We start from the raw sequence: 17,502 nt of genomic DNA, 5'->3' as shown, positions 1-17,502 counted from the left end.
AACTAGAGTTATTACACTAGGCCTTGGAATGACTATACTAGGCCGTGGTATTTCAAATATGAGTATAGTAGGCCTTGGGGCTAGTAGTATAGTAATATGTGAAATACCACGGCCTAGTATAGTCATACCAAGGCCTACTGTAATAACTCGATTTTTAACAACTAGCATCTTGTTTCACAAAAAACAAACTGGTGAAACTAGAAAGAAACTTATAGTTTCAACAGTTTGTTTTTCATGAAACCAGATTCTATTTGGTAAAACTAGAGTTATTACACTAGGCCTTGGAATGACTATACTAGCCCTTGGGTTGGTTTTTAACATGTATTTACCCATCAGTGTGTGTGAGCGGCGCAAACAACATTAATGAAACTTATTAATGATGAACCACAAATGTAAATTTATTTTTTATCACAAAAAAAAAAATAAAAATTATTTTTTACGGCGTTTGGGGGCAGATGGTTTCAATTTGGGGGTGTGCAGGGAATATGCAACACTTGCAGTTGAAGACGGTGTTTGAGGGGAAGGGGCAACAAAACTTGTGGGGGAAGGTAGTCCAGTTAAGGGAATTAAACTTGGAACACTTGTAGGAGAGGAAATCTGTTCATTTACATTAGTTGTAATGGCATGTCGCCGTAGGCTTGTGTGCCTGGACCGACTTTGGCCCAATGCCCGCCTTGATTGATTTCGCCTTGAAGTAGGGGCAAATATGGAATGTAGGTCCCCCGTCTGCTGGTATGGCTGCTGCTGCTGAGGTGGCGGCTGCTGCTGCAGAGGTGGCGGCTGCTGCTGAGGTGGCGGCTGCTGCTGAGGTGGCGGCTGCTGCTGAGGTGGCTGCTGCTGCTGAGGTGGTTGCTGCTGCTGCTGAGGTGGCGGCTGCTGCTGAGGTGGCTGCTGCTGCTGAGGTGGCGGCTGCTGCTGAGGTGGCGGCTGCTGCTGAGTTGGCTGCTGCTGCTGAGGTGGCTGATGCTGCTCTTCGTTGTCAGTGCTCGTCCTTGCAGGAGGACTGGTGGCGGCAGTGATGGCCCAGGTTTGCAGAGTGGTGGTGGCAGGGCTACTACATGTTGTTGTAGCGGCAGGGCTGTTCCATGTTTGCCTAGTGGTGGCTGAGCTCCACGCATGCATGGGATTGGCGGTGGTGCTCCAGACAGGAGCAGCGCTTGCCATGGTGGTGTCGGTGAAGTGACCAGCTGCACTCAGACTTGTGGTGGTGTAACGGTGGGTGTCCTGGCTTTGAAGAGAGGTGTCCGTGCAGTGGTATGCAGCACAAGTCGGTAGTGAGGTGAAGCGAGTCAATGGTGGCACAGGTGGAAAGGACACCACTGACTGCTGACCGTACCGATTATGCTGCATAGCCTGCAAGAAAGCATTGTTGCAGGCCTGCAGCACATTCAGCTGTTGATCAGGACTAAGGTGTTCCGCCATGCCCTTTTCAATCTTACTAAAAAAATGGTGTGCTGGTCTGTTGAGGTCGGCCTCCAGACGGTCAAGGCGCTGTTCTACAGAATTGAAGCGGTGTTCAAAGTGGTTAAAACCACGTTCCATTAGTGCAAAACCGCTTTCAACTCTGTCGGACAGTGACTTGAGGCTGGAATTAAATGTCTCGCTCAAATGCATAAACTCGGGCAAGACATTCCTGTCCAAGGCCCTCTGCCGCTGGCGGGTAGTGCCCGCATAACCAGTGGCAGAGACCTGGGACAGGGGAACACCTGATGGCCCAGCTTCCTGGTCACCAGCTGTGTGTGTGGCTGACCTGCAAGGTGCTTCCTGGCTGTCGGATGGCTGGGACGGGTCAGAGGACGTCCGAGGAAGGACCGCTCCAGGGCCAGGTTGCAGGGTGCTGCTCCAGGTGCTGTGGAAGAAAGGAAAATCATTACTACCATGACTTTACAAGAAGCATCAGCTGTGGATTAGAAAAACACAGATTAATAAAAATAAAAACCCAAAATGTATAATACTTACGATCTTGTGGCAAGGACCGGTCTTAGGAACTGCAACGCGTGATAGTGACGGTATCTAGTTCTGGTCCTTGACGCAGATCCACTGCGAACCTGGCCCTCAGCACGAACATCACTGTTGAAGCGGTCCTTGATCGAACGCCAACGTGTTCGGACTTTGTCCACTGTTGATAAAAAAAAACAGTGCCGTCAAGGACAACAGTCACTGCGGCACAATGTAGCAATACAATACTCAAAGCAGTCACTGTAGACCCCGATGACACTGTTGGGTTTCCTGCTAGAATACGCCAAGCACGAAACCCAACAGTGCCGTCAAGGACAACAGTCACTGCGGCACAATGTAGCAATACAATACTCAAAGCAGTCACTGTAGACACCGATGACACTGTTGGGTTTCCTGCTAGAATATGCCTAGCACGAAACCCAACAGTGCCGTCAAGGACAACAGTCACTGCGGCACAATGTAGCAATACAATACTCAAAGCAGTCACTGTAGACCCCGATGACACTGTTGGGTTTCCTGCTAGAATACGCCTAGCACGAAACCCAACAGTGCCGTCAAGGACAACAGTCACTGCGGCACAATGTAGCAATACAATACTCAAAGCAGTCACTGTAGACCCCGATGACACTGTTGGGTTTCCTGCTAGAATACGCCTAGCACGAAACCCAACAGTGCCGTCAAGGACAACAGTCACTGCGGCACAATCTAGCAATACAATACTCAAAGCAGTCACTGTAGACCCCGATGACACTGTTGGGTTTCCTGCTAGAATACGCCTAGCACGAAACCCAACAGTGCCGTCAAGGACAACAGTCACTGCGGCACAATGTAGCAATACAATACTCAAAGCAGTCACTGTAGACCCCGATGACACTGTTGGGTTTCCTGCTAGAATACGCCTAGCACGAAACCCAACAGTGCCCTCAAGGACAACAGTCACTGCGGCACAATGTAGCAATACAATACTCAAAGCAGTCACTGTAGACACCGATGACACTGTTGGGTTTCCTGCTAGAATACGCCTAGCACGAAACCCAACAGTGCCGTCAAGGACAACAGTCACTGCGGCACAATACAGAGCAGGGAAATACTCACTAAACGCCTTTTTGGAGGATGCTGTGGCGCTGTCCCAGCCATCCATCAACGCTGCGGCCACCTCATTCCATAGCCGCCGGGTCACCACATTGTCCTTGTACAGCCGGTCACGGCTGTCCCACAACGGCGAACGCTCCTGGACCAGGCTGATGAGCTGCTCATTATCCAGGTAGACGTCTTCATCCCGTTGTGGAACCTAGACAAAACACATTCATTAGAATAATCAAATTTAAATTGAATAAAAAGTTACAAAAAAAGAAACAAAAAAATGAGTAAAAATAGAAGATAAAAAATAAAGAACATTACAAATCATTTGATACTTACATTCCGTATCACCACCGGGACTTGGCTTCGCTGCTCCTGCTCTTCGCCCTCACTAGTGCCGTCCGCAGATGATGATGACGATGTCTGAAAGTTGAAAAAAACGTAAGAGATTTGGAGAAGCAGCAGATATACTTACCAGATGCACGAAAATAATCACCTCACGGTCTGCTTGCGCCAATTCCTGCCGCGATGGGGAATACTCGGATTCTGAAGACATACTGCATGTAAAAATAATAAAAATCATTAGTACATACATAATTTAAAAGGACAGGCATATAATGTAATATACTCACATTCTTCGCTGATATAATGGGTTCTTGGTTGACTGTCTGCTCTTCAATCTCTCAGTGTAGTAGTGGCAGAGTTTTGGCAGGCACCTCCTTTATATAGACTTTTTTTTTTTGACTTTAGAAGATTCTAACTAGGATAAAAAGTGGACACCACCCAAAAAACGCAGCGCTAAAAAATCGCATACCTGCGCATGCCAGTGCGCACGTATGCGCATCCATAGGCTATAATGGCCATTTTTAGCGCAAAACGTGCGCATACGTGCGCATGCGCTTTTTTCCAGGGCCAAAAAATGCAACATGCAGCGTCTGGAAAATACCAACGCACACCCCAAAAAAACGCAGCGCATGAAAATCGCATACATGCGCTTACAAGCGCGCATGTATGCGCACCCATGTTAAATATAGGGGAAAAATCGCATGCGCACGTATGCGTTTTTTTCCAGCGCTAAAAAACGCAAATGTGAAACCAGCCTTAGCTGTTATTTCGACTCCAAGATAAGTGATTGAATCAAAGCGCCATTTGAAAGGGAATGAGGTGGCTAGCTGATCTGCCACTGTTGGCTGTAATGATATGTTTAATATCTCGGATTTATGAGAATTCATTTTAAAGTTACTTAAGATGCCAAATCTATGCAACTCCGAAATGATAATTGGTAAACTATTTATAGGGGAAGTGACGTATAAGAGAATGTCATCTGTGAATAGTGCCAATTTGTGCTCTTCTGATTGAAGTTTTATACCTTTAATTGAGGGGTTGTTACGAATTGCAGTTGTGAGATGCTCCATTGTTAGGATGTATAGGAGGGGTGAAAGTGGACAACCCTGCCTTGTCCCATTCTGAATTGGAAATGGGTTTGATAGCGAGTCGTTGACCTTAACTTGAGTGCTAGGGGATGTGTATAGGGCAGAGATCCTTTGAAGCATGTTTTCTTTTAAACCTATTCCCTCTAACATCTGAAAGATGAAATCCCAGTGAACTCTGTTAAAGGCATTTTCAGCATCGATCGACATGATGCACATGGAATCCCCCTCTCTACCTGCTCTATCTATTAGTGAAATAGTCCGTATAGTATTATCTCTAGCCTCTCGTTCTAGAATTAAACCAACTTGGTCCTGATTTATCAGACTCGAGAGGAGAGAGCTTACTCTTTTTGCAATCGTTTAGCGTATATTTTGATATCTAAATTTATCAGGGAGATTGGATGGTAGCTACTACAGGTAGAGTCATAGAATCATAGAATCATAGAATCGTAGAGTTGGAAGGGACCTCCTGGGCCATCTGGTCCAACCCCCTGCTCAAAGCAGGATTTGCTAAATCATCCCAGTCAGATGTCTGTCCAGTCTCTGTTTGAAGACTTCCATTGAAGGAGAACTCACCACTTCTCGTGGCAGCCTGTTCCACTCATTGATCACTCTAACTGTCAAAAACTTTTTTCTAATTTCTAATCTGTGTCTCCTCCCATTCAGTTTCATCCCATTGCTTCTAGTCTTTCCTTGTGCAAATGAGAATAAAGTTGTTCCTTCTACAATGTGACAGCCCTTTAGATATTTGTAGACAGCTATTAAGTCTCCTCTCAGTCTTCTCTTTTGCAAACTAAACAATCCCAAATCCTGCAACCTTTCCTCATAAGACAGGGTTTGCAGTCCGGTCACCATTCTGGTTGCTCTTTTCTGAACTTGCTCCAATTTGTTGATGTGTTTTTTAAAATGTGGTGCCCAGAACTGGGCACAATATTCCAGATGAGGTCTGACCAAAGAGGAGTAGAGGGAAATAATGACTTCACGTGATCTAGACTGTATGCTTCTGTTAATATATCCTAGAATTGCATTTGCCTTTTTTGCTGCTGCATCACACTGTTGACTCATATTCAGTCTGTGATCTATTAGTATACCCAAGTCTTTTTCACATGTGCTGTTGCTTAGGCCTATGCCTCCCATTCTGTATATGCTTTTTTCATTTTTATTGCCCAGATGTAGTACTTTGCATTTTTCCCTGTTAAAAACCATTCTGTTAGTTGCTGCCCACTTCTCCAGTTTATTTAAATCTTTTTGAATCCTCTGTCTCTCTTCTCTAGTATTAGCTATCCCTCCTAGCTTTGTGTCATCAGCAAATTTAATCAGTTTACCCTCAATTCCTTCATCTAAATCATTGATAAAGATGTTGAACAATACAGGGCCCAGGACAGAGCCCTGTGGTACCCCACTTGAGACATTCTTCCAACTGGATGTGCAGCCATTTACGACCACTCTTTGGGTCCGATCACTAAGCCAGTTATGAATCCACCTAACAGCTGCCTTGTCCATTCCATACTTAGTCACTTTTTCAATAAGGATTGTATGAGATACTTTGTCAAATGCTTTGATGAAGTCAAGATATACTATATCTACAGCATTTCCTTGATCCACCCAATCAGTGATTCCGTCATAGAGGGAAATTAAGTTAGTCTGACATGACTTATTAGTTACAAACCCATGCTGACTCTGTTTAATCACTTCATTCTTATCCAAGTACTGACATACATGTTGTTTAATAATTTGGTCAAAGATCTTTCCTGGTATAGAAGTCAGACTCACCGGCCTATAGTTGCCTGGGTCCACCTTCTTCCCCTTTTTGAAGATAGGAACAACATTTGCTCTTCTCCAGTCTTCTGGGACTTCTCCTGTTCTCCAAGAATTTTCAAAGATTATGGAGTGGGGTTCAAAAATTTCTTCTGCTATCTCCTTCAGTACTCTGGGGTGTAATTCATCTGGACCTGGAGACTTGAATTCATTTAGGTTAGCTAAGTGTTTCCTTACTATCTTTCTGTTTATAGATATCCTGGATTCTTCTATTTCCTTAATAGGACAGTGAAGAACAGTTGATGTTACATTTCCTTTCTGAGAGAAAACAGATGCAAAATAGGAATTTAAAAGTTCGGCCTTCTCAACATCCTGTCTTACCATTTCATCATTTTCATCCTGTAAAAATCCTATAGCATCTTTGACTTTTCTTTTACTTTTGACATATCCCCAAAATCCTTTATTATTGCTTTGACATCTCTTGCAAGCCTCAATTCATTGTCAGCTTTAGTTAATCTGATTTGTGCCCTGCAGGTTCTGCAGACAGCATTATATTCTTCTTTAGATATGCCTCCCTCTTTCCATTTTATAAACATTTTTTTCTTCCTTTTTAGCATGTGCTTAAGTTCTGTGTTCATCCACCCTGGCTTCCTTAAATGCTTCCTATTCTTCCCTCTTTTCGGAATTGTTAACAATTGTGCTTTGAGAACTTCATTTTTCAAGATTTCCCATCCTTCCTGGACATTTTTGTCTTTAAGGATATCCAGCCATTGGATCCCTCCAATTCTCTTTCTGAATCCCTTAAAATCTGACTTCCTGAAATCTAACCTTGACGTCTGAGTCTTCACAGGTCTTCCTCCTCTAGTTATCCAAAATTCTAAAATAGCATGGTCGCTACCTCCTAGGGTCCCAGCCACTTTTACCTCCTCAACCATTTCCTCCCTGTTTATAAGGATTAGATCCAAGGTAGCAGTTCCCCTTGTTTTCCCCCCTACCTTTTGGAAGATAAAGTTGTCAGCAAGAGAGGATAAGAATTTCCTTGACCTGTTAGTTTTGCCTGAGAGAGATTCCCAACAAATGTCTGGATAGTTGAAATCTCCCATGACAACTATGTCATATTTTTTGGAGAACTTGGCCATTTGATGCATAAAGAGTTCATCCATATCTTCAGCTTGCACAGGCGGCCTGTAGTAAATGCCTACAATGGTGTCCTTTCCATTGTTCTGCCTTGTATTCTTACCCAAACAGTTTCCACAGAACTCCCAGTCTCTAAAGCTTCAATCTCTGTGCAGATATACGCGCTTCTAACATACAATGCGACACCTCCTCCTCGTTTATCAAGTCTGTTTCTTGCAAATAAGTTGTATCCTTCTAGTCTTGTATTCCAATCATGTGTATTGTCCCACCAAGTTTCAGTGATTCCAATGACATCATATTTCTTTTCCTGTGTTAGTAGTTCCAATTCTCCTTGTTTGTTGCCCATGCTTTGTGCATTAGTATAGAAACATTTTAGTTTGTGATTGGTTTCTCTTTCTCCAATATTTTTATTAATTAGATTCTTAGAGAGGTCCTTACCTGGTTTAGGGAGCACTGTAATGGGGCAGTCAAGGCCTTAGGGGGGAAGGAACCCCCGGATGTTATAGAATTACACAACTTTAGAAATAATTGGCTTATTAAAGCAGTGAATTGTTTATAGAAGTCAGCTGAATACTTGTCTGGACCAGGACTTTTCCCTTGTTTTAGATCATTAATGGTTTCAGAAGCTTCCTCCAATGAGAAATCCTTTTCCAGATCTAGCAATTTACAATTGGGGATTGTAGGTATTTTGTTCTGTTGTAAATATGCTTTGATTTTGTTACAAAGGGATTGGGTTGGCAAATTTTTATAGTGGCCTGCAATGTTATTTAGGGCATTATAATAATCACTAAAACTTGAAACAATGTTTTTGGTTTTTAATAAAATGGATATATGTGTTAGGGTTATGTGGATGTATAGCTTTTGCCAATGATTTGCCACTTTTATTTCCGTCTTGATAAAAGCGATTTCTGAGTCGCTCTCCGAAGCATCGCGATTTCTGATCTATTATAGTGTGTAACTTTTGTCTCACTGTGGAAAGAAGTGCAAAAGTATTAGCAGCAAAGTCTTGCTTGTGTTGGCATTCTAATGTATAAATTTGTTTTGACAGGTTAGCTATTTCAGCCACTCTTTCTTTTTTCAAACGTGCTCCATGGGAAATAAGTATGCCCCTCACAATGCCTTTTAAGGCTTCCCATTTGATAGAGGGAGATGTGGGATCCCCTTCATGATCCACCATAAAATTGGTTATTGTTTGTTCAACTTTTGACAAGGAGTCCTGCAGTAGATTCTCGTTCAGGCGCCACGAGAAGCCCAATTTTACATTTGGGTTGAATAAAATTGAGAAGTATATGGGAGCATGGTCCGACCGTAATATGGACCCAATATCAGCCTCTACTGGTAAATCTAATAAATTATGTGAGATAAAGAAATAATCAATTCTGCTATATACTGTATATTTGTGGGTCTGTGAGAAGAGACTGTAATCCTTGGTTTTGGGGTGGAGAACCCTCCACGCGCCACTAGTCTTAAGCCAGATATTTGCTTTCTTATTTGGCTAATGGAAGATGAAGAATATGAGGACTTACTCAAGGAAACATCAAAAGAAGGGTTCATGGGAATGTTGAAGTCACCCCCGAGTATCACAGGAGAGGAGCCAGCAAGGCGCCTTTTGCATTCTGATCCAAATTTCTGTTACCCTTGATTTGGAAAATATACATTAGCTATTACAAGTTTACGAGTAGCCCATGAAATTTGTAGAAAGATATATCTACCTTCCTTATCAATTAATGAATCTGGGACCTCAGGCATGAAAGATTTATGGAAGGCTATCGAGACACCCTTAGATATTGAATACAGGTTCGAACTATGGTCCAATTTAGGATAATATTTTAAGATGCATTGTGGTATCACTCCAATTTTAAAGTGAATCTCCTGTAGTGAAGCGATATCCGGTGAACCACCACGGTGCAGGGAGACTACGGTATACAAGATAAGGTGCAAACAACAAAGGGTATACTTATTGGAATGCAAGGAATGAAGTGGAGAGGGAAGGTGCAAACAAGGGTATGCAGTGGCAAAAGATAATTTACAAGAGTTTGTATTCTTCAGCTGGGCCATCAAATAGCATGGAGCTCCAACTATTACAGGATCAATATATTTCACACAGGCAATTCCAACCAATGTACAAAGAATGATGCTACTCTATGTATAACCACCCTGGCCTCTACTAAACAGGCCACACAGCTGCCATGTTCTGTCTGTTGAAGCCTACAGTAGGTCCTGACGTGCACAAACGGGAACAAACTCACGGTAGTGTTGGGTACTCGGGTCCAGTCCCAGGAGGCCCCCAGCAGTCCTGTATGGTGGTGCGCATGACTGTCTGGCAGATCCATGAGACGTGGTCTTCTCCTTGCTTCGGGGTTTTGGAGGTGCTCCTGGAAACTGTAAATCCCTTTCTCGGTCTCTTCGTGGCTTCTCAAAAAAGCACAGGACATCCACCTTTGCTACACCCGAAGGAACTGTTCAGTTTCTCAAGTCCACTACGTCCCAGGCTGTGAGACCTTTTTCACTGCTACATGTACAGCAGTTCTCAGCAGCAGCTTCCTTCTCTCTCTCTCTCGCTCTCTCACTGGCTCAACTCCTCCTCTCTTCAGTCTTGGGTAGTTCATAGCACAGTCTTTTGCAGGGGGAGCAGAACATTCCATCACAGCAAACAAGGGGGTGCTGTCTCTTAAAGTGGCAGTGTGTCTCTTACTGTCCACAACAGCACCACCCCCTTACATGCCTCCCTACTCTATGATGGTCGTTCTCGGCCATAACAACATCAAGGTCACAGTGTAATTAAGGAACATGCAAAGCGGAAACAGCACCTATAGAAGAGGCAACAAAATCGGAAAAACAGAGTACACTGTTCTTCATATCGGACTGGTGGAACCCCTGCAGTAGACCTCTGGGATCTTCAGAGCTCTTGGCTATCAGGCAAGGCTTGACTATCTTCCAGAGGAACACTTGCTGCAGGAGTCGTAGTGAGCTCTTGTCGGGTCTCGTCCTCACGTGGTGTTAGTGGTACTGTACATCCATGGGATTACCATCTCTGTACGGTTGTCAGGGATGGTCCACCACTCATCAATTTCACCAGTAGGCATGACATATTCAGGAAGGTGAGTAGCGCCTTCAGGTGGCAATGACACAGAACAGACCTCAGACCGGCATGGCTGGAGCATATTTCTGTGAAGTATCCTAGGGGCAGGCAGATGCCCCACTCTCAATCCACACCTTGTAGACCAGGCTGTCAGCATACACTCGCTTGATTACTCTGTAAGGCTGTACTTCCCATCTCTCACTTAGTTTACCCTTGGGACATTTCTCTCTGACTAATACTCAGTCCCTGGGTTGGAGCGGTATGTCTTGAATCAGTTTGTGGCCCATAAGTTCTTTTTTCTCTTGCTGCTGACACACCAACCGCCGTATCGTTTGTAATTGTTGGGATTTCTTTCACCCATGAAGTGACAGTTCGCTCCATCAGCTCCTCTGGCTGTTCCAACTTCAGCTCAGTGATCTCTCGTCCAGCTCTTCCAAACAGCAGTAGAGTGGACCCGATTGTTGTAGGTCCAGACCAACTCTGGCAGGTACTCTGGCCAGCATGCCTTCTTAAGGAAGTAAAAGAAAAGCTTTCGCGTGGAACCTCTATCACTAGCCTCTCTCTCCAAGCCATGTTTTTTTTTTTCTGATTCTCCCCTGTAATTGAATTCCCAATCCTCAACATTACAGGCAGCAGCAAAAGCAACTGAGCCACAAACTCTAGTGATAGTGAGATTTTATTGTACTTAATCTGTATTGCAGACTCTGACTCCACAGGCAGATTGTACTGATATGTTCTATATAGCAGTATATTTTATGTATTTGTATTCTAGAGGGAGAATAGAAGAGATTTTTTTATCCTAAAAAATTACTAAAAAATAATGAAAAACTCTTAAATTAATGTCATTTTTAATGTGCCTTTTTAAAAAATAATGAACATCACAAATCAGCAAATAAAATGGACATACAGTTTTTGATGTCCTTGTAGTCATAACTACTCACACATTACAGTGATTACATAATTTGCGGGGATCGGTAAATTGCATAAAAAAATGGCGTAAATGATAGTGATGAGCGAGTATACTCGTTGCTCCGGTTTTCCCGAGCATGCTCAGGTATCCTCCGAGTATTTTGGCGTGCTTGGAGATTTAGTTTTTGTCGACACAGCTGCATGATTTGCAGCTGCTAGACAGCCTGAATATATGTGGGAATTCCCTAACAAATAGGCAACCCTCACATGTATTAAGGCTGTCTAGCAGCTGCAAATCATGCAGCTGCATCGAGACAAACAAAATCTCTGAGCACTCCAAAATACTCAGAGGACACCCGAGCATGCTTGGGAAAACTCGAGCAACGAGTATACTCACTCATCACTAGCAATTGATATTTTTCTCTATTAACCCCTTAACCCCCAAGGGTGGTTTGCACGTTCATGACTGGGCCAATTTTTACAATTCTGACCACTGTCCCTTTATGAGGCAATAACTCTGAAACGCTTCCACGGATCCCATTGATTCTGACATTGTTTTCTCGTGACATATTGTACTTCATGTTAGTGGTAAAATTTCATTCAAATAACTTGTGTTTATTTGTAAATAAGATGGAAATTTGGTGAAAATTTTGAAAATTTCGCAATTTTCCAACTTTGAATTTTTATGCCCTTAAATCACAGCGATATGGCACACAAACTTAATAAATAACATTTTACATATGTTTACTTTACATCAGCAAATTTTGGAATCAAATTTTTGACTAGCGATTTCTCATTTTTGCAACACCATTTTATTTTTATGGACCACATCACATTAGAAGTCTATATGATAGAAAATACCCAAAAGTGACACCATTCTAAAAACTGCACACCTCAAGGTGCTCAAAACCATATTCAAGAAGTTTATTAACCCTTCAGGTGCTTCACAGGAATTTTTTGAATGTTTAAAAAAAATGAACATTTAACTTTTTTTCACAAAAAAATTACTTCAGGTCCAATTTTTTTTATTTTACCAAGGGTAACAGGAGAAATTGGACTGCAACAGTTATTGTGCAATTTGTCCTGAGCATGCTGATACCTGATATGTGGGGGGAACCACTGTTTCAGCGCATGGCAGAGCTCAGAAGGGAAGGAGCGCCGTTTGACTTTTTCAATGCAAAATTGGCTGGAATTCAGATCGGACGCTATGTCACATTTGGCGAGCCCCTGATGTACCTAAACAGTGGAAACCCCCCTCAAGTAACCCCATTTTGGAAACTAGACTCCCCACGGAACTTATCTAGATATGTGGTGAGAACTTTGAACCCACAAGGGCTTCACAGAAGTTTATAACGTACAGCCGTACAATTAAAAAAATCATATTTTTTCCACAAAAACGATCTTTTCACCCCCAATTTTTGTTTTTCCAAGGTTAACAGCACCCTAAAAATTATTGTGCAATTTGTCCTGAGTACGCTGATACCCCATATGTGGGTGTAAACGACTATTTAGGCACATGGCAGAGCTCAGAAGGGAAGCAGCGCCATTTGACTTTTTTGGCTGGAATTGAGATCGGACACCATGCCGCATTTGGAAAGCCCCTGATGTACCTAAACAGAGGAAACCCCCCACAAATGACACCATTTTGGAAACTAGACCCCCCAAGGAACTTATCTAGATGTATGGTGAGCACTTTGAACCCCCAAGGGCTTCACAGAAGTTTATAACGCCCGGGTGTGAAAATAAAAAAATCATATTTTTTCCACAAACATGATCTTTTAGTCCCCAATTTTTTATTTTCCCAATGGTAATAGGAGAAATTGGACCCCAAAATTTGTTGTCCAATTTGTCCTGAATACACTGATATCTAGAGTTGAGCGAAACGGGTCGAAAAAATTCAAAAGTCGCCGACTTTTGGCAAAGTCGGGTTTCATGAAACGAAACCCAACCCTAGGATGAGGTCGGCCACGAGGTCGGCGACTTACGCGCCAAAGTCGCGTTTCAAAAGTTTGTTTTGCGCTCTTTTTCAGCCAATCAGGATCCACGGACACTGTGGGCAACGTGATGACATAGGCACGGGTCACCACCATCTTTCAGAAGGGCATGCAAGTGATTGGCTTGCTTTGGTGGGCGTCACAGGGGGTATAAAAGGGCGTGCACGCCGACCGCCATCTTACTTCTGCCGATCTTAGTATAGGGAGAGGTTGCTGCTGATTCTGTAGGGAGAGCGTTAGGCAGGGAAGAAGACAAAAAAACTGCTTCTGCTGCTAGCGATTTGGCCTGCACAACACACCAGTCACTGTGTGTGCAGTGCAAGGGGAGGCTATATAGTGGTGTATCAGTGGTGTTGGTTGTTGGGCTGCCTTTTAAGGCTTCCTGACAGGCTGGCATTGCTGTTTACCCACTGCTCCGCAAACTGCTTTTTTAAAAGCAATCCCAATTTTTTTTTTTGTCCTGCTGAGAAGAAAAAAAAACTGCTTCTGCTGCTAGCAATTTGGCCTGCACAACACACCAGTCACTGTGTGTGCAGTGCAAGGGGAGGCTATATAGTGGTGTATCAGTGGTGTTGGTTGTTGGGCTGCCTTCTAAGGCTTCCTGACAGGCTGGCATTGCTGTTTACCCACTGCTCCGCAAACTGCTTTTTTAAAAGCAATCCAATCTCCCTTATCCTCTAGTCACTTTTGTCACAGCTGTGCCATCGAGCCTGTCACATAGCGCTCAGATATTCATTGGGCCTCACACAATCCAAAAGTGTCCAGTGTCCAAAAGTGTGCGCAGAGATTCAAAATCTCCCTTATCCTCTAGTCACTTTTGTCACAGCTGTGCCATCGAGCCTGTCACATAGCGCTCAGATATCAGTGGGCCTCACACAATCCAAAAGTGTCCACTGTCCACAAGTGTGTGCAGAAATTCAAAATCTCCCTTATCCTCTAGTCACTTTTGTCACAGCTGTGCCATCGAGCCTGTCACATAGCGCTCAGATATCAGTGGGCCTCACACAATCCAAAAGTGTCCAGTGTCCAAAAGTGTGTGCAGATATTCAAAATCTCCCTTATCCTCTAGTCACTTTTGTCACAGCAGTGCCATCGAGCCTGTCACATAGCGCTCAGATATCAGTGGGCCTCACACAATCCAAAAGTGTCCAGTGTCCAAAAGTGTGTGCAGATATTCAAAATCTCCCTTATCCTCTAGTCACTTTTGTCACAGCAGTGCCATCGAGCCTGTCACATAGCGCTCAGATATCAGTGGGCCTCACACAATCCAAAAGTGTCCAGTGTCCAAAAGTGTGTGCAGATATTCAAAATCTCCCTTATCCTCTAGTCACTTTTGTCACAGCAGTGCCATCGAGCCTGTCACATAGCGCTCAGATATCAGTGGGCCTCACACAATCCAAAAGTGTCCAGTGTCCAAAAGGGTGTGCAGATATTCAAAATCTCCCTTATCCTCTAGTCACTTTTGTCACAGCAGTGCCATCGAGCCTGTCACATAGCGCTCAGATATCAGTGGGCCTCACACAATCCAAAAGTGTCCAGTGTCCAAAAGTGTGTGCAGAAATTCAAAATCTCCCTTATCCTCTAGTCACTTTTGTCACAGCAGTGCCATCGAGCCTGTCACATAGCGCTCAGATATCAGTGGGCCTCACACAATCCAAAAGTGTCCAGTGTCCAAAAGTGTGTGCAGATATTCAAAATCTCCCTTATCCTCTAGTCACTTTTGTCACAGCAGTGCCATCGAGCCTGTCACATAGCGCTCAGATATCAGTGGGCCTCACACAATCCAAAAGTGTCCAGTGTCCAAAAGTGTGTGCAGATATTCAAAATCTCCCTTATCCTCTAGTCACTTTTGTCACAGCAGTGCCATCGAGACTGTCACATAGCACTCAGATATCAGTGGGCCTCACACAATCCAAAAGTGTCCAGTGTCCAAAAGTGTGTGCAGATATTCAAAATCTCCCTTATCCTCTAGTCACTTTTGTCACAGCAGTGCCATCGAGCCTGTCACATAGCGCTCAGATATCAGTGGGCCTCACACAATCCAAAAGTGTCCACTGTCCACAAGTGTGTGCAGATATTCAAAATCTCCCTTATCCTCTAGTCACTTTTGTCACAGCAGTGCCATCGAGCCTGTCACATAGCGCTCAGATATCAGTGGGTCTCACACAATCCAAAAGTGTCCAGTGTCCAAAAGTGTGTGCAGAAATTCAAAATCTCCCCTGTCCTATAGACACCTTGTACCTTGTTTTACATTACTATATAGTTTGTTGGATTTTGTCTACATTTCTACCAAAAATGAGGAAGGCTGGTGGAAGAGGCCGTGGAATTGGGCGGGGGTTGGCAGCTGGTAATGATGGTGTTGGTGGTGGATCTGATGGTAGTGGCAAGAGCAAAATAGGACCGAATGCAGGAGGTGCTGACCCTGCGTCATCGTCTGGCTACATAAGGCCTCGAACACTTAGTTTTCTAGGAGTTGGCAAACCGCTTTTAAAGCCAGAGCATCAGGAAAAAGTTTTGTCTTACATTGCTGACTCAGCCTCCAGCTCTATCGCCTCCTCTTCTTCAGTTGTAAAAAGTAAAAGCACTGAGTCGTCATTGGAGGCTCATGTTCATGAACCACACCTTTCCTTGTGTCCTTCACCCCAACCAAGATTGAAGGATGACGCAGGCCATACTACTGATTACTCCATGGAGCTGTTTTCACATACCATGCCTGGATTATCAAGTCAAATGGTGAATTACCCAGGCCAAGATGAATCTGACATGGAGTGCACTGATGCACAGCCGCTGATAGATGATTCTGCTGGTACATTCACTCAGAGCACTACATTGTCCTCGCAGTGTACAGAGCCAGATTCTGACCCTGATGAGACTCAGGTGCCCCTTCCCGCACACTATACCACCATACACGGTGACACAGAGGAAGGTGCACATGACATAGAAGAGGAGGTGATGGATGACCCAGTTGTTGACCCAGATTGGCATCCATTGGGGGAAGAGGGTGCTGCTTCCAATAGCTCAGATGAGGAGCATCCACAGCAGACATCGACATCGCAACAGCTGTTATCTGGCAGGCCCGGAGCACTCCAAAGACAGGTTCCAAACATCAAAAGAGTTGCTGGACAGCTTGTCCAGAGGGTCAAAAGATCACAGCGTGCTAGGTCGCAAAATGTCTGCCAAAGTAGGAAGAGTGCAGTGTGGCACTTTTTTGAACAAAATCCTCATGATCAGGCCAAGGTTATCTGTAAGAAGTGCGCAAAGACCTTTAGCCGAGGGAAAAATCTGAAAAATTTGAATACCAGTTGCATGCTTAGACATTTAACCAGCATGCACTTGCAAGCGTGGACACAACACCAAACCTCAAGTGCCACATGTGCAACTAATCACAACGAAGGTAGTCAGCAACGCTACATTGTTTCCCCCATTGTAAGCCCACCGGTTAGCACAGCAGCAAATGTTGAGGTGTCATTGCAAGGCCACAGCAGTCAGGGAATCCCACTGTTATATCAATGAAAGACTGGTTCTAGGCCATCAGAAAGAACACCAACTCCATCACCATCATCAACCCTCTCTCAGTCCGCCCTGTCCACCGCTACTTCCACCATATGCAGCTCTCAAGTCCAGCTCACCCTCCCAGACACTATGAGTAGGTCAAGAAAGTACTCTGTCTCTCATCCGCGTACACTGGGTTTGAATGCCCACATTGCCAAACTAATCTCGTTTGAGATGATGCCCTTTCGGTTGGTGGAAAGCACAGCTTTCCGCGAACTCATGGCCTATGCAGTACCACGCTATGACCTACCCAGTCGCCACTTCTTCTCTCGCAAAGCCATCCCAGCCCTCCACCATCATGTGAAAGACCGCATTGTCCATGCACTCAAGCAGTCAGTGAGCGGAAAGGTGCACCTCACAACTGATGCATGGTCCAGTCGGCATGGCCAGGGCCGTTACGTGTCCATCACTGCGCACTGGGTTAATGTGGTGGATGCAGGGTCCACAGGGTACAGCGGTGGTGGGACAGTGCTGCCTAGCCCACGGTATAGGAAACAGTTGGCTGTAGGCGTTCGACCCTCCTCCTCCTCCTCCTCCAGAAGCGAAAGCTCGTCCACAGAGCGCAGTCGTACGAGCACTCCATCTGCAGCTGCCACTGTTG

General features: G+C 44.4%; 1 protein-coding gene across 1 annotated transcript; it reads right to left on the bottom strand.

The window, feature by feature from the left end:
- Positions 1-393: 393 nt before the first annotated feature.
- On the bottom strand, positions 394-2,119 carry LOC141072918 (uncharacterized). The gene is made up of 2 exons (XM_073560177.1): positions 1,960-2,119; positions 394-1,849 (listed from the first exon to the last, which is right to left on the bottom strand). Exon 2 carries the CDS (start codon positions 1,612-1,614, stop codon positions 430-432), a length of 1,185 nt encoding a protein of 394 aa, XP_073416278.1. The 5' UTR covers positions 1,615-1,849; positions 1,960-2,119; the 3' UTR covers positions 394-429.
- Positions 2,120-17,502: the final 15,383 nt, after the last annotated feature.

The sequence above is a fragment of the Dendrobates tinctorius genome, unplaced genomic scaffold (assembly GCF_039654945.1).
Source record: "Dendrobates tinctorius isolate UK_male_01 unplaced genomic scaffold, ASM3965494v1 ptg000293l, whole genome shotgun sequence".
Classification (NCBI taxonomy): Eukaryota; Metazoa; Chordata; class Amphibia; order Anura; family Dendrobatidae; genus Dendrobates; species Dendrobates tinctorius.
Note: the sequence above shows the minus strand (reverse complement) of the source record. Positions and strands in the feature narration are given on the sequence as shown.

Coding starts and splice junctions, on each gene's coding strand:
- LOC141072918 (XM_073560177.1), bottom strand. CDS start 1,614: ATGCATTTGAGCGAGACATTTAATTCCAGCCTCAAGTCACTGTCCGAC.